General features: G+C 51.5%; 1 protein-coding gene across 7 annotated transcripts in view; it reads left to right on the forward strand.

Moving 5' to 3' along the window:
- FAM120A (family with sequence similarity 120A) overlaps positions 1-21,399 on the forward strand; it is a 97,751-nt gene that overhangs the window by 50,585 nt on the left and 25,767 nt on the right. For 6 of the 7 annotated variants that reach the window (XM_032306421.1, XM_032306417.1, XM_032306418.1 and 3 more), the window contains 3 exons: positions 8,295-8,382; positions 10,012-10,239; positions 12,606-12,780. In XM_032306421.1, the coding sequence (XP_032162312.1) occupies positions 8,295-8,382; positions 10,012-10,239; positions 12,606-12,780 (491 nt within the window). The remainder of the gene's footprint in view (positions 1-8,294; positions 8,383-10,011; positions 10,240-12,605; positions 12,781-21,399) is intronic. The other variant, XM_032306422.1, reaches the window with a different exon arrangement.

The following is a 21,399-nucleotide window of genomic DNA, read 5'->3' on the forward strand; positions in this document are numbered from 1 at the left end:
TGTTGAAATACGTGATTTGTTAGAATCTGATCAAGAAAGTCTTAAATGCACTGTCTTCTTCCTCTCCTCAAATACCGACCGTTAAGTTTTAAGAAACCTGATTTCGCAAACGGAAGAGACGGCCTACTGTTCTGCTGCGGTCCTCTTGCTCGTTGCTCTCTGGCTCGTGACTGGGTGGCCGGGGCCCCTGGGTGCTCTGTCGATGGAGGTGGTTTCTCGTCTTCTGCAAATTCTCACTGGGCATGAAGCCTGAGGCAAGACGTCCCCTCTACTCATCTGTGGAGTGGGCGCAAGTGTCCGCTGACATTGGGCGGCCGCTACGGAGGGCTTCGCTGCCGTGCACGGCGTGTGTGCTCCGTGGAGTAGTGGAGCATAACTCTGGGTGTAAATGCTTATTGCGGTCTTGAAAGTCTAAAATCCTGAGGTGAATAACAAGTTTTGCCTTTACATTTACACTTCCAAGTTTACCTTCTGGAAAGGGAGTAGAGTGAAGATCTGCTGAGTGTGACGAGCCCAGGCTCGTGCGTGTGCAAATGAGAACAGCTGGTCATATCTCGGAAGCTCTTCCCCTCTGGAATTCAAAGGCACTGAATGTTTTCTGTGGAAAATCACCTCGCACCAGCGCGACGACTATGTCTATGTGGCACACGCTTGGTCTGGCGAGAGACGCTTTTCCTAGAGAGCTGGGAGCAAGGACCAACGCAGGAGGGGCTGTACTGTGTGCCTGGGCCCTGAGCTGCCTGCGGGGGTCCCCCACGTAGCTTGGCTCTGTGGGGGTGGTAGTTGCTGGAGGTCCCCTTGCTTCCCTGGTGTGTCCTCAGCTCTGCCCTGGTCCCAAAGGTTCAGACCTCCTCGCCTGTCTGGCTCTGCCCCACCTCGGCATTTTCGCGGTACTCTCCGGAGGAACTGCTGGGAGGTGGGCTCACGTGTGGGGTGACGTGAGGTGTGGTGAAGAGGACCGATCACCCCCAGCCTTGCATTCAGACATCAGGTAGCCTTGTGGGCCTATCAACACTTTAGTGTTCTTCTCTTCCCAGTTACCATGATCAATAGATGTGTGAAAACGGGGGAGGGCTGGGGAGAGGCTTTGGGGTCATATGCCAGGCAGAGCAGGACCCGGGGCCAGCCCTTGTGACGACTCTGGCCCATGTTCCTGGGTTTCCTGGGTGTGGACTCCAGCCTGTCGAGTGTGCTGTGTGCATGCACTCACTGTGCCCGGGGCAGGGTGTCACCCTGCTGGCCCAAACACTGGGTTGGAACAGGAAGCCGTGATCTTCTTTACCTTGGTTTACTTGAGTCGGGAGCTCTGGACTCGCATCTGCTCTCAGGAAGCTCTGAAGGGAAGGCCGTGCATTTAGCCACGTACCCCCTGAGCGCTTGCCGTGAGCGCAGCGGCCCGCAGCACAGACCAGGCATGGGGTCAGGCTGGCATGGCCTGCGTTGGTGGCATGTTTTTAAAGGATGGTGCTGATAAGAGACAGAATGATTACTGAATGAAGTGATCTCTCCCCTCCCCCAAAGCATCCTACAAATGAAAAAAACAAGTATTTTAAGTATTTTAAGTAACATAAACATGTAGTTCACGAAAGAAACACAGATGGTCAGGAAACATAAAAGGATGTTCACCCTCACTTTAGGAAAAAAAGGAATGTTAAGACTTAACATTTTTATGAAACAAAGTTGGAAAACATATATTTTTATTATTTATTTATTTATTTTTTAAGATTTTATTTATTCATTTGCAAGAGAGAGCACAAACAGGCAGGGGGAGAAGCAAACTCCCCGCCGAGCAGGAGCCCCAGTGCAGGATCTATCCCAGGACTGAGATCATGACCTGAGCTGAAGGCAGACGCTTCACCAGCTGAGCCACCCAGGCTCTGCTTAAAGATAAAGTTCAGTAGACGCAAGATTCTGGCTCTCCTGGCACATTCCCCAGGGTATGGCTCCCTGCCCCGAGGTGGGTGTGAGGTGTACTCTGTGTCCTGAATGTGGACAGCGGGGCAGGCAGGAGTCCTGTGAGCACACGCTCACAGGAGAGGGTGTCTCGGGAGTCCTGAGGCAGGAACATGTCTCCTGGTGATGGTCAGCTTCACGTGGCAGCACGTGCACTGTGCACATGCATGTGTGTGATGCCAGGCATGCTCAGAGGGCCTGCCTCATCAACCCTGCCTGAGTACTTCAGCGGCCTTTTGGCCCTGGAGCTGGAGTGGGAGTCTGGTACTGTTGCTTACCCGGCTCCTCATGACCCCGCCAGTCTGAGTCTCTGCTGGCCCAGGAGTCCTGGGGCCACTGAGGGTACCGTGCACACTATGGCACGGGGCATCTCCACTGGGCGTGGCCAGCGCCGTGGCTGTCCTGGCTTTGCTGCCCCCACTCCCTTGGCTGCAGACTCGCAGCTTTGTCTGGCTGTGGCCCTGCATCTGTCAGAGGCCGAAGGCCGGTGCCTGTAGCAGTTATTCCAGACCCTGACTATCATTTTCAAGTGATCAAAGAAAGAAGTGTACTGCTTTCTATCCGCATGCTCTCCCTCCTGCTTTCTGCTCTCTTAGAGTATCATTAGTGTGTCCTCTTGCTCTATTCTCGGTGCACATCTTTATGGACAGTAATGCACCTGTTTTCCGTCTTTCCCGGCCTTTGTCAGATCTTTGTGATGTTATTTTGGTTGAATTTAGAAATACAACCGAATCCTTATGGAGTGTTAATCTTACACTATTTTCATAGATTCATCAGCTTTTGGATCCTGAATCTGATCTGAGTTTGCTAGCTAATTTAAAGTTTTTAGTTCTTTGTTGTGTATGTATCTCTAATTTTCATCTCAATGCAAAGTTAGAGAACTGACACATCAGAAAATACGGTCCAGGGAGCCTGTTGTGAGCCCTCTGGACAGACAACACTCTACAAAGATGGGCGGAGATGTTCCAGGGTGTGTCCTGACACGGCTCCCTGCTCACGGGACCTGGTCTCAGGGACAGTGGCTCGTCCTTCTTCCTCTGCTTTGTGTACACACCTTGTGCTTCCGTGAGGGTGTGTATGCACCTGTGTGCCTGTGTGTGCTGCCTCCACATGTCGCCTCAGTGTTCGGCTGTAATCACTGATGTTTTTAAATGCATGTCTGGAAGTCCGTTGGGAGAGAATGAGAATGTAATTTCTGTGCTGTATGGGGTCGTTGGTGGGGGGGATTGCTATTCCGTGTTCCTGTGACCCCACTTAGCGGGTCAAAACAGCATCTGTTGGGTGAGCTTGCCGGCCCACTCTGGACCCTGTGGGACCAGGTCTGGGCTGTGGAAGGTCCCTGTGGTGCCATGGGCCTGTGCACCTGGGTGGGGACTCGGGCCCAGACCTCCTATGGCGGCTCATGCTGGGCCAGGCGTGGATGGGAGGTATCTGGGTTGTTTGTGAACCACATCAGCTGGTGTGTAAGTGCAGTGAGTGATAGACAGTGTCCCTGTTAGGGCACTGAGTCCATGTCAGTGAAATGCTGAAGAAACCAGTGGTGCATGTCCTTCAGGGCACCTTTGGCCATGAAGTGGTAGTGCTCTTGGGCTGTTCATCGTCGTTTTTGTGTTTTTTTGGGGGGCAGTTCGTCTTCTACCCTGTGTCCTCTCAGGCTCTTTCCCTACGACATGGGTGGTTCCTAGTCACACAGGCTGACTATGGCTGTTCTTCCTTCTGGAGCCTTGTGCTCTGTGTTGTGCCCGATAGGGTAGCGTACCTTCTCTCTCCTTGTGGAAACCATCCTGAGGTACTTTTCCATGTTGGTAAGATTTAGTAATCTTCTGTGCCATCAGCGGAGGGGGTCCGCACATGTCCTGGCCGTGCAAAGACCCAGGTGGGCATTCTGTGTGGTGCTCGTCTGCCTCTGTTGGTGTCGGAGCCCTCCCTCATGGGGGAGAGGTGTGAGCAGTCCTGTCAAGTGCACGAGAGGCGCACAAGGATGCCAGCACCGTCTCCCTGCTGCGTAGGAATTGGACCACCACTTCCTCTGTTCCCAACTTCTTGGGAGAAAACCTGAATGTGTGACAGGAGCTTAAATCGGAGCATAAGGAGACTGCGCCTGCGGCAGTGTCTTGGGTCTGACTTGCGGGTCCCCTGTCGCAGAGGCCTGCCCTCCATGCTTTGCGGTGGGAGTCCCTGGCCTTGGGCTTCCTCAGAGCTCTGCCAGTCCGGATGGGGACAGGTGTGCATCCAGAATCCTTCCATCTGGGACTGGGGAGTTCACAGACGTGAAAATGGACTATGCGTGCTTGTTGCAGGCCGACTGCACTCGGGGACCCCATCTGTGACTTCCCGCGCACACTGGGTATGCCTTCGGGGGGTTTGATCTCTCACCTTTCTCTGTTTTGTTGCTTCCCATGTGGTTTCATTTGCCCTTGCTCTTTCTTTCTGTTGAAAAGTCAGTCAGCTCATGGTCAGTGTCCCATCAGCACAGCCTGTGCCCATGCAGTGGAGGCGTGAGTGAGAAGTCAGTGTGGTGGGCCCACCGCCCTCACCCGCGGTGTGCACACGCACCCCAGCACCCCCACCCCACCGACTAGACCTGCGTGTAGGAGGGAGCACAGTGGGAAGAGCGCTTTGCCGTCTCCCTCTAGCTCTGGTGCGGGATAGCCCCAAGTGTCCGGCCGCAGAGTGAGGGCCACAGAGCCCTGGCGCGCGGTGCTGGCGTTCGTCCTCGCCACCGTTCTGTGTGTGTGGTTGGCCCGCTGCAGCTCTGCTGTGTGCAGCACCTGTGCCATGCATGGGTCCCTTCTCCCAGAGACCGACTCCTGTCAGCAGGATTTGGCACGAACGTGCAGGCGTCCTGTGGCCTGTGTGGGTGCCAGCAGGTCTTGGCAGGGCGTGACCCGCAGTAGGGCGCCGTCTGAGCACCAACTGCGTGTTCTTCAAGGCAAGGCATCTGTCATATGTCAAGAGTTTGATTTAAGTTGTAAAGCGACATCGTCATCCTAGTGAAGTGTTTGGGACTTTAGAGAAACCGGCTATTGTCAAGATGCTTTTCAGGCAGAATTCCAGGTTCATGGTATGATTATTAGGAGGCCGTGAGGTCATCTAGATTGTGACGTTACCATTACTCTGGTAATGATCCATATACAACAAAACCAGTAAGTGTAAGTGTAGGTGTAGGTTCTGTGTGGTCTTCGGTGGGCATGGTCTCCCTGCCACTCTTCCCCGGGTGCTCGCTGGCCTGGGACTCATCGTGAGGTTCGCGTGCTTATGGGGCTGTATGCCTGAGTGCCCGTGTTGAGCTTTGTGTCGCATGGAGAAGTCAGTTTATGCTGTCTTCTCCACATACCTTTAGGCTGCGTTTCTGTGGTTCATTCCTTTAGCTGCTGGGCTCCCACTCGGCAGTGGCTGTGAGCGCTTATCTTCATGGAATGTATTATTGAGTGATGGAGATGGACAGGAATTCGGTGCCGATGTGGTGCATGCCAGGAGGGACACAGCCATGAGAAGAGCAGGGACCGGGTGGCGAGAGAAGCCTGTGCTGTGGTGACGCTGCCACTAAGGCCTGTGCGACGAGACGTCACAGACAAGGACCTGTTTATCGTGAAGAGAAGGGCTGGAAGTCCACCAGAGAGCGAGACTCCGCTGCCTCAGCGAGGACTGGGGTCCACAATGGAGGACTGCCTAGAAGTCTGTAAGAAGAGCATTTTGCACACTGTCTGCGGTGTGCAAAGTATGTGTGTTATTTGTACAAGCAGAGCTGAGAGAAGACGTCACACGTGGAGAAGCATTCATCTCCCTTGTTGTCAGGGAAACGCAAACCAGATCGTGTGGGGTCGGCACATCCAGAGAAGGGCTGTGGCGGGCGCCATAGGAGACCCTGCGTGTCCAGGGCGGGAGCTCCCAGGGTGTTTGGGGGGCTGGACTGGAGACCTGACGGTGGCTTGCTGTCCCCAGAATGCGTCCATCGGGGGGCTGAACAGCACGGCGGGCAGGAACGTGGTTGAACCCGAACCGCTGGGCAGTTGCCCGGTTCTGTTTCTGTGGCGTTCGAGGCCCAGGGAAGGCCATGTTTGCTGTTAGAGGTCTCACAGCCATTGTCCTCGGGGAGGAGGTCTGGAGTGAGGCCAGGAGGGGCCTCCTGGCGTCTCAGTGGGGCTGCCCGCATGTGCACTCAGCATGTGGACATCCATTAAGCCGTTCACTTGTAACTTGGGTGTGTTTTTACAGGTGTGTTGTACTTAATTATTTAAAATTGTAATTAATAGATGTTATATCTCTTTATGAAACTTTTAAGGATTTAAATCACTTGTTCCAAAGTTCCACTAAACAAAGGTCACTGACTTGTGGTGCAAAATTACACAAGCTGCTCTCCTCATGCTGCATTCTAGACCACTTGAGTGCTGCCAGCCTTCCCTTTCCAGTGCTTGGAGTGCACGTGCTAGACGTGTGTGGTGGGACCATCCCTTCTGACTCCCACTCAGGTGTCAGGTTTGTGGGCTCACCCTTCGCCGTGGCTGCCTTGGTACCAAGTTGAAACAGAATGATCGTTATGCTCTTGGACTGCTCGCGTGAACCGTGGTGCCGTCTTCTCGTCACTAGGGCTCCTTGTGGTTTGGCAGAGCTGTGGTCAGAGAGGGCGCAGGGGAGGAGCAGACCCGGACAGAGCAGTGCTTTGAGTCCTCGCAGACGACCAGGAACCCGCACACCGGGCAGCATCCCGGGGCCCTGTCCCATCCTGGGGCTGAGGAGCCGAATGGGCTCCGAGAGGAACAACGTGGGGCGTGACTCTTGGCTTACGATGGGCAGCCCGCTCCTCGTCTCTCCTTTTTGCATTGTTTTGTTTTGGGAATGACTAAAATGAGGAAGATAGGAAAAGAGTGGGTCCTTTTTTTTTTTTTTTTTTAAAGATTTATTTATTTGACTGAGAGAGAGATCACGCACACCAGTGGGGTGGAGGGGGCAGAGGGAGACGCAAGTACCTTGCAAACTGCAGAGCTGATGAGGGGCTCCATCCTAGGACCCTGAGATCATGACTTGAGCCAAAATCAAAAGTTGGACGTTTAACTTAGACTGAGCCACCGAGGCATCCCAGGAGAATTATGGGTCTTGACAACTCTCCATCTGTCCCGTGGGTCAGTTAGAAAGGCAAGTCCAGTAAAAGCAGTCTTCCTTGGCAGACCTTATGGCTAGCACTGGCTTTAGAAACTGGTTTTGGTGTGGCTCAGGGATGATGGAAAGCCCCTGTCTGCAGGGCTGTGCCTCAGGCGCCTCCAGACTCCCAGCTCCCTCCAGGGTAGCGCTTTTCATGAGGTTGCCCCGGGACCACAGTGAACTTCGGTGCTGTGGTCTATGATAACAAGTGGAAAAATAATGTATGCGATAATGCCATGTGTCTCACATTTACTGCATTCTGTTCCATTTTAAAATGTTTTTAAAAATGCTGGTTAGGGGTGCCTGGGTGACTCAGTGAAGCATCTGCCTTTGGCTTAAGTCATGATCCCAGGGTCCTGAGATTGAGCCCCTCATTGGGCTCCCTGTGCGGCAGGGAACTTGCTTCTCGCTCTGCCTGCCACTGCCCCTGCTTGTGTGCTTGCTCTTTCTTGCTGTCTTGCTCTCTCTGACAAATAAATAAAATCTTTTAAAATAGTGCTGGTTAAGCCCGTTGAATTGTTTTAACTGAGCTGTTAACGGGTCACAACCTGCAGTGTTTTCCTGCGGCTGACTGATGGGTCTGGCCCATGAGCCCCTCCTGCTCTTCCCAACCCCTTCCCACACCCTAGTTACGACTTTGTCACTTGAGGCCATTCCCAGAGAAGTTCGTGCCGTCCATCTGTTCTCTGAACCCACCTCTGCCTTCCCGGATGAGTCACCCTCGCCTGCGCTCCGGCAGCCTCTCCAAGAATAGGCTGAGCGCCCCGTGTACCGTCTCTCGGCACCTTGTTGCTGACACGTCTGTATGAATTATGAGTAACACTTGATCCACATAACACTGAATCCTCCCCTGCCTGATAGCCGTCAGTTCAGTGGGCTTGTTTTATCCTGCTTCTTCATGACGGCTGAGCCTGCTGCTAGTAGACAGGGCGGCATCAGTCCCCTCTGTGGCCATCCCTGGCCGTCTTTGGGCCCTGTGCTGGCTTAGTGCTCTGGGTTTCTCTTCTGGAGTGTGATGTCACTGCCGGCCTGAGCAGGCAGAATGTGCTCCCAGCGCAGGGCTCTCTCTGGAGGTGGTTTGTTGGGGGCGGCCAGGTCGGGAAAGCTGAGTCTGTGGGCTCAGTGCAGGCCGGCTTGTCAGGCCTGGTGTGGGGGAAAGCAGACGCTAATCTGACCGTGTTTCTTTTGTTTATGTTCAGCCATATCAGTGGGAACAAAATAGGCTGGGAGAAGACGGGAAGCCACTCAGAGCCGCAAACGCGGGGAGACCCAGGAGACCAAACTAAGGTAGTAGGTCGGCTTTTATTCTCCAGATATCGACTCTTTGAGCATGTAATGTTAGGAATTTGTTCAAAGCAAAGTGCTGTTTTTTTAAAGCATGTTATGAGTAATAGACACAGGGAGGGTGGGAAGGCAAGGGGGTGTCACACACTTTGGGAATGGGAGGGGAAGGGGGTCACATATTGGCGGGGGAGGGGTGTTGAGGACGTTGGCGGGGAGATGGGTCCCAGACATTGGTGCAGGGGAGGGGGTCCCAGATGTATGGGGAGGGGAAGGAGACAACTCATGTCTTCCCAGGCTGGGCAGAACCTTCTGGAAAGCCTCCCATCTGCAGGCACAGACTCTGCAGGATTGAATAAGAAATCACTTTAAATGTACACATTAAAAATGAAAATAAAGTACATTCCATTCCCCTTTTTATCTGCCTCTCCCTGTTACTAGTGATCCCTCGCAATACCTTTCAACTGTAGAGCCTGTCCCCCGCGTGTGGTTCCTTAGGATGCACCACATATCTAGCTGGAAGAGGGCTTGTCTACTACATAAGGGGACACCATGTCGGAAATTCATTTAAGACTCTGGAATACTCCTTCTGTTGAAGGGTTGTCTCGTGAAGAAGTAACAAATGCTTTGTGGTTGCCTATTCTTTGCAAAGTACCTTCCAAAATTTTCAGCTGCTTATGTCTACATTCTGTGAGTAGAGAGTATAGAAAACACTTGTGGATTATCCTTGAGTTTTTTTTTAAGATCAGTTTTGGTACTTTGTGTTTTAAAGGGTAAAATTAAGCACTTAAGTACATACCACTATAAAGAACACGTCTTGTTTCAGAACAGAGAAATGTATGTTCCCTAGATGGGCATGAAATTAAGTAATGGGGAGTTACTATTTCCAGCATCTGTCATGAGAAAGAATAAAACCATTTATTGTGCAAATAATAATTGATCTCAGTAAACACTTTGGACTTTGCTAAAATTCATAAAGAGGAGGTGAAGGTTATCCCTCTGCCTTCCCTTTCCCCAGTCTGCTGCCTGCAACTTTCCGTCCCTGAGCTCCACGTGGGGACCACTCCTCCTCTGCAGCTCGTACACGTTCTGTGTTTTGGTGATTGGTTATTACAGGATGGGTATTTTTCACTTAATGCTATTCTCTGTACATATTTCTATGTCATCATATATAGATCTGATCATCAGTTTCAATGGAATTAGCTTGTTTCTTGCTTTAATTTTTAGTGAGCAGTCCTCTGTGTGTACTTAATTTGGGGCTTTTTGATTAAGAGAGGGAATGCCTGAGTTTGGGTTTCTGTTCTCCAAATGCCAGCAGTGGTGGTGAGGAGGGGTGTGAGCCTCTGTGCTGCGAGTTCCTAGGCAGTGACACAGCCTCTCTGAGCATGCCCTCCCATTTCCACACACAGAGCAGAGGGCACGCGGTGGCTTCCTGGGGGCCAGCAAGCATCGAATGTCATTCCTGCCCACAGGGGCCCCTGGGAGTAGTCGTGGTGAGGCCCACCCTCACATAGGCTCAGGGGACCACTGCCACTCCCTGTCTTTGGGGAGGGTCCTCTGCATGGGACACACAGCAAAAGGACTGTGTGGAAACATGACCTGACCTGTTTTCCCCTCTTGTCCGTGGCTCTGCAGACGGAAGGCTCGTCCACTGCCTCCTCAGGCAGCCAGCTTGCTGAAGGAAAGGGAAGCCAGCTGGGCACTGTGCAGCCGATCCCTTGCCTCCTGTCCATGCCCACCCGCAACCACATGGACATCACCACACCGCCCTTGCCCCCGGTGGCACCTGAGGTACTGAGAGTGGCGGAGCACCGGCACAAGAAGGGGCTGATGTACCCCTATATCTTCCACGTCCTGACGAAGGTACGGGTGGCTGTTTCTGTCTGACCAGGCACCTAAAATGGAGTGCATTTCCGCCTTCGTAAACATTGGGAGAAAAGGCGAAAATGCATACCTATAAATGCAGTAAGAGAAGAACGTGGGAAAGTCTTATTTTCCCCTTTAGTTTGATAGAAAATAGTTTTGAGATTTCTAGTTAATGGCACATCATGTTAATTTTCTAACTTGTGATTTTATTTTATTTTATTTTTTCTAATTTTAAAATTTCTTGTACCATGTTTATGCCATACTGTCAGGTTTAATGAGCTGTCACGTGCCCTGCCTGTCTTCTCTGTCCTCTGTCCTAGAGTGCCCCTGAGGAGTGGCAGACAGCGCTCGGCATCCTTGGACTTGTCGAGTGTGGCTCTTAGAGCCCTTCAGCAGAAAATCGAATACAGGACTGTGTGACATGCTAATAGTCAGAAAATGCGATCTTGTGTTTACGTAGTGTCAGGATTTCACTTTATTAGTGTTTTACCAAACGTATGCTTCAGTGGACAGCCAGTGTGGCATTGTTTTTGAATCTTGGTGTCTTGAATGGATCTATGTGTCCATTTAAACTTCCTCAGTGACTTGTAGTCTTTCTGTTGATGTTTATGGCCCTACACTCAAGATTTAAGACATAACTTCGGGGACCAGATTTCTCATGTGGATGGGTTTATTGCCATCATGTATTTTTAACATGTTTTCATCAGTGTCTGCACCACCACAGATAATCAGACATTTTTCTCTCTGCTTCTGCAATCCATCTGTGGTTTGTACGGTGGGGTCAGTAAGTACACAAGCCCCATACCCCACAGAACCCTGAGCCGGACAGCGACCGTTAGTTGGCTAACCTGAGCATCGCTCCCTCGTGTCAGTCCAAGGGCACCACGAGTTTTATGTTTAAACCGCAGTCGCCTCCAGGTGTCATGCACTATGTGATACGGGTCTGCACGTATGGTATCACTTTTCAGATTACGGTTGTGAGGTAAACATTTTATTTTTCAGCGGCATCGCATGTTATAAGTAAGGGTAAGTGGAAAGTTCCTCTCACAGGAGAAGGATTTGCTGAGTTTAAAGGGACCCAGGTTCGGGGGAGATTGCACCTTTTCCCTGTGGGGTTGTGTGGGCTGCAAGGTCCTAGACCCCTGTGCTTCTGCCCTGCCCACTGTGGTCTGCTCGGTGGCGAGCTGAGCGACAGATGGCCTGTCCTCCTCCACCACTCCCTCATCTCAAGGGCAAATATTGGTAAAGTGACTGTGGTTGAGAAAAGTAAATGGTTATCTCTTCAATTTAAAAATGCTTCTACTATTGTTCTGTACGTTAGGGAAAGCTTAGAGTGTCAGGCATGCTGTTTGCTGTGAGCTACGTGGCTCTGGTGTTAAATTGTCAGGCCGACACGCCTTGGTGAGGCAAGGCTTCACACTCACGCAGGCAGCCGGCCGAGCCAGGGACCGGGAGAGAGTTCCCACTGCACTCTCTCTCACATAGACCTATGAAGAAAGAGCAAATGCCATGGAGTTATTGAAAGAGTAAGTAGTGATAAATTTAACAGACATTGAAGGTCATATGTATACTCTTATGTCATGAACATCCCTAAATAAAGTTCCGTGCAAAATCTCTTGAGATGCACCTTGATGCCATAGAATGTCCGAGATGGGGCCCGAGAGGTCTTGCCACCGCCTCAGGTGCGGACGCGCAGCCCCTTGTCTTGTGCCATGTTGGCCGTGGAATGTGAGCAGAGTGGGGCTTCCTTCGAGGGCCACCCCAGCGGCTGTGCGTGCCCTTCATTCAGGAGTCACGCCCCCCCCCCCCCCGAGTCCTGGCACGTGCCGAAACCGTGCAGAATGAGGGGCGCTGCAGGGCGTGCTCTTTGGGAGACCATGTACACACGTGCTCATGTTTTATGGAAGAGCTTGGTAAAGACAATTTGACCATTTTGTTTTCAGGACACTCATTTCTTGGATTTCACATAGGTCATTAAAATTTATGAATTTCATTGCATATGACCATCTTGACTCTTAAGTAAAATTTGCAAGTTCTCGGCATTTTTTAGTCTATTTGTTGTCTGCTGTTACCTGTCCAGATTGTTTCAAAGACTTCGGGTCGTCTATGTGGTTTCCTTATGCTCTTGGTTCCAATTTAAAGATGAAACCATGTAGATTTTATTTGGACTCTTGGAGCATATGTTTTGACAGCCCACTAAATAAATTCGCCCTGACGCCCCACTGCACGCAAGTGGTTAAGCAATTGATTTGGAATAGAATTGCAATGTCATTAACTGGAGATAATGCAGTATATTTCTGTGAGTTTGTTGTAAATTCAACATGAAAAATGTGCAATATTATTCTGCTTTCTTCCATGCAAAGGGTGAAATCAAAATTGCTGTTTCTATTGAAGATGAAGCCAGCAAAGACCTGCCTCCCGCCGCCCTGCTCTATAGGCCAGTTCGCCAGTATGTTTACGGAGTGCTGTTTAGCTTGGCAGAAAGCAGAAAGAAAACTGAGAGACTTGCTTTTAGAAAGAACAGACTTCCACCAGAATGTATGTACTGTGAAATCCATTGTTTGTTTTCCTCAGTACCTCGTAACCTCTTGTGCATTTTCCAAAGCCTTAGAGGATCGTGACTGAATCTGACCCGAGTGTCCCCACGCGAGACGGTGGGCTTCACGGGGCCTTTAGGACAAGAGGACCAGCCACGGGCTGTTTTCCTCAGTAACATTCCAGTCATGCTGTGTATTTGGTAAAACGTGTGCACTTTAAACTGGATGTTGATCTGGAAATGGTCCGGACGGGCACCCTCTCCTGTGGCAAGTGAGTCCCAGGCAGGGCAACAGCGGCGTCTGCTCCGGTGTCCGTGAGTGCATCTGCGCTGCAAAGTCTGTTTTCCTGGGGAGGCCCTCCCTGCGTGTGGCTGCGTCTGTGCGGGTGGCGTGTGCATGCACACGGCCTGCGGCAGACAGGGCCCTGGTCACTGTCCCCCTCGAGGACTCCAGCCGATCGACCCTGGGGTGGAGGGGAAGTGGAAAGACAGAAGGTGCTGTTTGACATGTCGGCAAAAGCTGAGGTCAGAGCATGCATTTCCATCTTCCGATGGCCAGCATAACATTTGGGGAGAACCATGTCTTTTTGTTTTAGGTTATTTTATCTACTAATGTGGAAAATGTAAAAGTCACTATATATCTATTAGGAAATACAGAAAAGTTTCCCAAAACATACAGTTTAAAATAAGAATATCCTGAACTGTGGATATCGTAGACCAGATCATCCCCCCAACTAAGACTGTTTAGGGACAGATCCCCTGTGTGTACAGTGTCTTGGTGCAGGCATGGTGGCTCGGGGACATATATGACAGTAGGTCTTATCTTTGGACTCTGAACTAGAGAGAGTCTAGCAATTCTAAAAGCTGGTTCCATAGGTTCTGATATTTTCTGTTTCTGATTACGTGGTTCAGTAAGCTTTACTCTAAAGAATGAAGTGCCTGCCAGTGCCTTGGCTTGAGGGTGGCCACTGATCTCTGAGGCTGCCTCTAGCTGATCGTCGGCCACCTTGACTGGGGCTGGAGGTTCCGTGGAAACACTCTGTTGTCGGTGGACGCTGCAAGGCCAGGACACGTCCTGTTCCTGGTGGACACATCTTCTTTCTCACTTTACACGGTCAGCCAGTCTTCGGCACTGGCTGGCCCGGGCCTGCAGCTGTGACCTCCCTTCCAGGGCCATGGCCCCTTGCTTCTGCCTTGGCCTAGACTGCCAGGTGCCACAGAGCTCTGGACAGCCCCACTTTCTGCCGTGTCCTCGGCTCTGGAGCACCATTTTGGTTTTCGTGGTGAAGGCTGTTCTTTTTCTCATTTGGTTATATTCCAGAAACAGTTATCTTTACTTAGCACGCTCCTGGGAGTTTTCCAGGATGGGTCCCGTTTGCAGCATCCACAGCTTTGTAGAGCCGTCCGGGTGGACTGTGCTCCGTGTACACCCCCGGTGGTGGGCAGCGTGCGCTCCCTCTCATCTAGGGAATTCTGCGTCACGGGTGAGCTGCGGGTGCCAGGGACGACCGGAAGTAAGCGTTGGCCTCTGCCCTGCTGCAGGTGTGCGGTGCCCCCACGGCGCTTGGCGTGCTTACCCTCGGTGCTTGTTCCATTCCTGGGTGGTGCAGATGTCCGGCTGGCCCCTGAGCGGGCAGTAGGATGCAGGGGGCATGGGATGGCACTCAGCGCACAAACCAGCACCCTCAGGGCGTAAACAAGAGAGCAGTGCACTGTGGTTCCGGGCTGGGCATGCGCACGTGCCACGCTGTGGGGCTTGGCGCTTGCAAAGAGAGGACAGGTTGGGTAGCGTAGGAACAAGACGGCGAAGAGGAAAAGAGTGGCGCAGACAGACTCCAGGCTTTTCTAAAGCTCTTGTACATGGGAGCATGTGGACTGGTTGAGTTTCTTTTATATATATACATAATATTTTATATATATATATATATATATATATTCTTATTTTAAAAGGTTTATTTATTTATTTTGAGAGAGAGGGAGCTGGGGAGGTGGGGCAGAAGGAGAGAGAGAATCTTGAGTAGGCTGGGCACTAAGCACAGAGCCCGATGCAGGGCTCGATCTTGCAACCCTGAGATCATGTCCTGAGCTGAAACCAAGAGTTGAACACTTAACTGAATGCGCCACCCAGGTGCCCCCGACTGAGTTTCTGGGGGAGGATGGTGCTGCGCATTGGTCTTTTTGCTCAGGTGATGGAAGAAAGTGAGTTCTGACTTCTCTGTCTGTCACGGGGAAACCACTGAAGGGTGGGGGAGGGTGGGACTTTTCTGTTCAGGGGAGTGGGTTGGGTAGGGACAGGCAGCTGAACTGAGACAGAGGGAAAGGAGCTATGAACCAGCCCTGGGACGTCAGTGGCACCTAGAGAAGTGTGTGATTCACGGGCATTACAGGTAACGGTGAACCTCTAGGTGGAAAGATGTGTCCCTTTGACCTCTGAGTCCATGGGTTAAGAGACTGTAGTTAGCTCTGTAATGAGTGGCTTTAGAATCCAGGTCTGTTTGGTCTTCTTGGGGACCTGATACGCTTGAATTTGTTTCATGCATTGGTTGTCTTAATGAGGGGAAAACAGCGTTAGAAAAGGTTTTTAGGTCAGTAATGCCTGCCCTAGTTGCTGTCTATCATGGTAACCAAGGGCCCTCTTTCTGCAAGGGGGAGTTATGTCCTTAGGCGCTGTTGGGAGCCTTAAGCCGGAACACAGGCAGCTTTCCTAGAGCAAACCTTGTGTGAGGGAGGAACGTGCGCACTGGTGACCCTACACCTCTCACTAACAGTGCATTACGGTGGTTCCCCGAGGACTGCTCGCTGGGGCCTGTTCTTAGATCCCAGCTGACTCTCGGTGCTAATGTGAGATGCCCCTGCCGTGGGTTTCCTGCCTGAACCAGGTCGTAAGTGATGGCGCATTTCAGTGCTCTTAGGAGGAAGCCCTTGGGGCTGTCGATGAGGTGAGGATGGCGGTGGTCGTGCTGGCAGCAATTGCTCCAGAGTTCCTGGTCGGCAGGGTTTGAGAGTTGAGTCTGCTGAAACCTTGATTTACCCCTGGCCACTCTTAGACCATCTGTGGATGGAATGAAGTCAGTGGCACTTTGCATGAGAGTCAGAAAGCACTGACCGTGCACCGTGAGGTCTTTGGGGCAGGTTTGTTTCTCAGATGCCATCTGGCCCCACGGTCTGCGCCATGGATCCCAGGTGAGCCAGCCGTCTGAAGCAGGTGAGGCTTCAGGCCCAGCATGGTGTCAGCATGCTGGGTGTACAGACGCAGGTTTGACGAGCTCACTGTGACACCCGGGGGATCCCTTGGAGGGCTTTGTTGTCAGAGAGAAACAGAGGGCACATGGAAGTCTAAGGGATTGTTTAAAAATATTGAGCTCTCACCACATTGAAGACATGTATCCATTTGGAAATGTAGTGTCTCTCTCTCTCTTTTTTTAAGGAGGCTTCGGGCCCAGTGTGGAGTCCAATGCAGGGCCTGAACTCATGACCCTAAGCCAAGGCTTAGGTCAGATACTTAACTGACTGAGCCACCCAGCCACCCTGGAAATGTAGTCTCTTGATCAAGACACAGGATAAAACGTTTTTTAGTCTGTAATGAGTGCTCTAGTGCTTGTGTGATTTAGCAAAGGTTCATTTTTTTTTTTTTTAAAGATTTTATTTATTAATTTGACAGAGAGAAATCACAAGTAGACGGAGAGGCAGCCGGAGAGAGAGAGAGAGGGAAGCAGGCTCTCTGCTCAGCAGAGAGCCCGATGCGGGACTCGATCCCAGGACTCTGAGATCATGACCTGAGCCGAAGGCAGCGGCCTAACCCACTGAGCCACCCAGGCGCCCCGCAAAGGTTCATTTTTAAAGTCTTTTGGTTAAAGCAGGTATCCACCCTCAGATCCTTAAAAACTCTGGCCTGTGAAAGTCCTACTGAATTATGTGCTGGCAGACTGTTCTCCGTGCGTCCATCCCTGGATTCCATTGTTTTGCTATTAGGAGATCCATCAGAAGCTTGTTTTATAGGACAATAAGATGCTCAAAGTCACCAATGGAGGGCCCATGCGGAAGTCTGCAGACCTGGCACAAGCGATTAACCCCGGGTTCTGAATGGGGACAGAGGCAGTTGCTTTGGGGTGAGGTGGGTGCAGAGATCTGTCTTTGTCATTGCGGACACTTGGGCGGGGTCCATGGACAGTCACCAGGCCAGAGGTTTGGAGCATGAAGCTCCCACCCTGCTGGTGGTTCCAGCCTTGCTGTCCCCGGGGGGCACCCTCAGGTGCCCTTCAACCCCCCAGGGCCAGCAGGAAGGGCGGGAAGAAAGGGGGCCTGGTTCCAAAAGGACTGCAGGGTAACAAGGCTCCTCGGCCACTGTAGAAGAGGTAGACGTCCAGGAGGTAAAGCTCAGTGATGGGCGCATTTTCTAGTTATTGTTCCCTTATGAAAACTGGCCTCTGTTTTCTTCAACAAGACTCCCCAGGACCTCCAAATTAGGTAAGAGAAACAGGCTTATACACGGTGAAGGGACATAAGGTATAGACAAAAGATGAAAATCTCCACTTTCTAAATAGTCAAGAAAAGCCAAGAGAATATAGATTTTTTTCGTGGTCCAGTTTGCTTTTTGCTTTAGAAATTTTGTTTGTGCCAAGTAATTGGTTCTGCTAATTAGAAGGGAGTAAAATTAAATTGTTTCACTATGGATTATATTATAAAACAGAATAACATGACCCATATTAGTGCGTTGTTTTAATATATGTGAAATTTGGTTATCATACACATTTCCCCTTTGATTTTGTGAAGGCTGTTTATATTTATCTGCATTTCCTTACTCCACAAAGCTTTCCAGAAGTAACTTTGGCTACCGCCTTTTCCTCACCGGCCTGTGAGCAGCTGAGCCTGAGGGCAGCTGCACGGGCGGACAGCTCCATGCGGCAGTCTCTGGGCCTCCTTCATGTCCATCGTAGGTCCTTGCCCTCCTGGGTTCTGATGTGTTGGGAGCACCAGGCTCTGGAGCCTGCGGGGAGGGCACCCACACACGCGTTCACACAGGGGAGTGGAGAGCCGGCCGGACCCCGCCGCCTCATACGTCGGCTTCCTGTGGGAAAGAAGGCCCAGCTGCCATTGTGCCCAGTGTTCTGTTTGTGTGTAGATACTGAAGAACCATACCGAAGAACCAGATTTCGTTTTCACTTGTGTGGTTGTGTTGTTTTTCTCTACTGTGAGGCTCAGCAAGTGTAGCATTCCTCCTCCCGACGTGTGCACACGCACATGTCTGCTCACAGGCCGTAGGCCCAGCAGGCCATGTCGTGGGAGCGGCTTGTGTCCATCTTCTCCCTCAGCCGTACCCGGGATGTGTGCGGGCCCCCCTCGCACACTCAGCTCGTAGCGGGCATAGCTGGTGCTCACGGTGCACCGACCCTGGGCTTAGGTGTTCTTCATCACGCGGCTCTGTCAGCAGCCACCTCCGGCTGGTTGGAATTGGCTTATGAAATGAACCATTTTCATTATTCCTGGTCCGGGATGGATCCCAGTCAGTTATAGCACATTTGCAAGGTAGCCGGCCGCCCTGTGTTTCCATGTGACGCCAAAGACCATGACTCCCATTTGAGGGAAATGCTGGGTTCTCACCAGCAGCTTAAGTGTAAACGTGTAGTGGGTCCCAGGCTGTGTTTTGAAGGGGCACTTTGGTAAAGAAGGTGCATCATAAACGTAGCCTCTAGCAGTACAGAAAACCAACACGCTGGAGTTGTTTTGGCCGATGTAAATGTTGCTTTAACGCGAAAGAAGGAAGATAGTCTCATGTTCAGTGTTTTCAGGTCTGCCTGAAAGGGTGAGTTTTTCTGTTGGTGGAAAAGCTGAGTTGAGTGTTTGCTGATGGCACAGCTGGGTCTGCTGACCTCTGGGCATGAGGTCATGTCTTAAAACATGGGCTTGTCATGGCCATGCTCTTGTCTGAGTTCTACATGTGTGTGTTCAAGGGGTGTGTAATACCCCAGCTTCCCCATGGGTGATCCCCACGTAACCCGTGCTTTTCACAAACACAGGAGCCCGGTGGAGGTGCTGTTAGCTCCTCTGCCTCTGTTTGTCCCTGCGAGTGGAGTCACAGAGCCTGAGCCCTCTGTCCTCCCGGGGAGGGGCGTGTACGCGTATGTGCACATGGGCTGTTGCATGTCACCCTGGAAACTGATATCCTTGGGGTCCTTTATCAACATTAGGCTTTCACGAGTTAACTGTGGTCGACCTCACACGCTTGCAGTCTGTAGCCATGTAACAGGCAGGAGGTGCCTATGTTTCCTTCCCAAGATTGCATTCCAGTGAGTCCTCGGCCCTTTTCCTTGGTGCCTGGTCCCAGGGCTGGGCCTCAGGGTTTAAGGATACCCTGGGTGTGACATGGCATATGAGGATTGGCCCCTGAGCCTCCCCGGCCTCCCCAGCTCCCCACCCCTGCCTGTTACATAGAAGGTGCTCAGTAAATACATATGAGGTGATGGGCCATAGCTTCCAGCACTATTAAGTGGTATGCACAAAGATTTCCAGAACCAGATACACACATGTTACAGATAAAACAAGTTGGGAGCTGCTTTGCTCTCAGAACAAAGTTTTGTGTTCCTACACTTGCATTTCCTAAATTAGATTTGAGCTGTTCATGAGTAGTAGAGATGGGCAACAAAAATACTTTCAACGACAAGAAGTGAATACCCGGGACCCCTCTTTCAGAGGGAGCACAGCCCCCGCCCTGCCTCGCTCCTCGTGAGTGCAGAGTGTGTCCCCAGCAGTGTCTCCAGGCAGTTCCCGGCGGCCGCTGCCAGCTGGAAGGATGTGCGTGCAGCAGCTCTCCTGGAGACCGGGACACATGTGAGACCCTCAACCCGCTGTGCGCACCGCTGTCTCGGAGCCTGGGGGATGAGGTGGCGACGGGTGGGCGTGAGAGGCCGCTCCATGCCCCCCACCTGCCTTCCACGTGGGGCCTGGGCCTCGAGAACAAGAGTGTGCTACCTAAACCTATTTCCAGATGAAAGCAAGACATGATGGAGTAAAATGACCTTGGTAGGTGTTAGCGAGCGGCGGGTTCAGAAGTGGAGATGGACTTAGTGGGGACGCCTCCCAGAGTGGACTCAGATCAGAGACCTGGCGCCGGGCAGCCACCTCGTGTGAGCATGCGTGCATGTGTGTCAGTGTGCATGTGCGCTGGGGAGAAAGTGAAAGAACCTAGATGAGCTAATCCTACAACCAAAGATAAAATCTAACCAGTACCTTTAATACTTTGCGGCCAAAATGAACATGTTACAAAATACATTCGTGCGTTTTTGCTTTTTTGGCATGGAAATGTGCTTGTGGATTAACCAGTAGACACACACCGCAGCCTGCTGGTTAAGGGCTTGTTTTGTGACCCGCCTTGGCCTGCTTATCCGGGGCTGACGACTGCCAGCCTCTGATACTAGTTGGGCCGAGGACGCCTTGTGGTGACGCTGCCCGGTGTGCGTGCTGCATGTGTCGAGACTTGGCAAGCGTGGGGCTAGATTGTGAGTCCAAGGACAGGGACTGCGTGGGTGCGTGTCTGGCGTCTCAAAACATGGATGACTACAAAGATGCATGTGTTTATATATGTGTGTGTATCTGTTTGCACTTGATGACTTTAAGTATTTTACGCGTTTTGATTTTTTTAGTACTTAAATGTTAAGATACTCAAATGTGAATGAAAGGGATTTCCCCAGTGACAAAACAGTAACTTTTTTGGAAGAAGACAGTTCTTGGGAGCTATCTCGACCTGTACCCTGCTCCAGCCGCCTGCTCCTGGAGGTGGGGTCTCAGGGCTCCGCAGCAGCACACCTTTCCCTGCCTTGTCTGTGGCTGGGTGTGTGGAGCTGGCTGTCCTGTTGCTGACGTCCTGTGTGTCCGGGTGTCTGGTGCCCACATTCTCCAGGATCTTGTGCAGGTGGGACGGGGCGGAGCTGCAGGTGGTCCTTCGGTCATTCCACCAGTCAGAATGTGGGCCTTCAGTCTCCTGTCTGCCTTGGGAGGAGGTACTTTTGGGAAAGTGAGCCCATCTGGGCTGCTGTCATTTGGGTAGAAGGAGCCTGTGGAAGAGGACAGTGGAGTTCCAGTGCCATCTTGGTTCTGGTTGGGCCCCATTTGTACTCCGGTGCTCTTGGGCCCAAGTGAGCTGGCGTTGCCTAGGAAATGCACATCCAGAGCCCAGCATCGGCCTGTTCCGTCAGTGCCACGAGGAGACACTGGAATGCAGTCCCTATGGTGGTGTGCCATGTCTTCACTGCAACTCCCCCGTCGCACTTTATCTTACTGGATTCAGACTTACATGGGAAGCGGTGCTTGTTGGTGCTTTAGGAATTAAGAGACTTGAATAGTGGTAAGACAGCTAAGAAGAGGCCGTAGTTTTGTATTAGATTAGTGTAGACCTTCTTGCATTTTTGGAGGTGAAATGGGGAATTTTATTCTTTGTCTTCAGTCCTGAATAGAATTATCGTGTGCCGATATCATCTGGGATTTCAAAACACTGAATCTTGCCTCAGTTTGCTGCCTTACTGGGCTTTTGGGGTCTCACTGCAGGAAGCTTGTTCTTGCTCATCTCAAAACAGTTTAACAGGGGCGCCTGAGGGTGCCCTCAGCAGACTGGCACCAAGTGCAGG

This window comes from Mustela erminea, chromosome 12 (genome assembly GCF_009829155.1).
Source record: "Mustela erminea isolate mMusErm1 chromosome 12, mMusErm1.Pri, whole genome shotgun sequence".
NCBI lineage: Eukaryota > Metazoa > Chordata > Mammalia > Carnivora > Mustelidae > Mustela > Mustela erminea.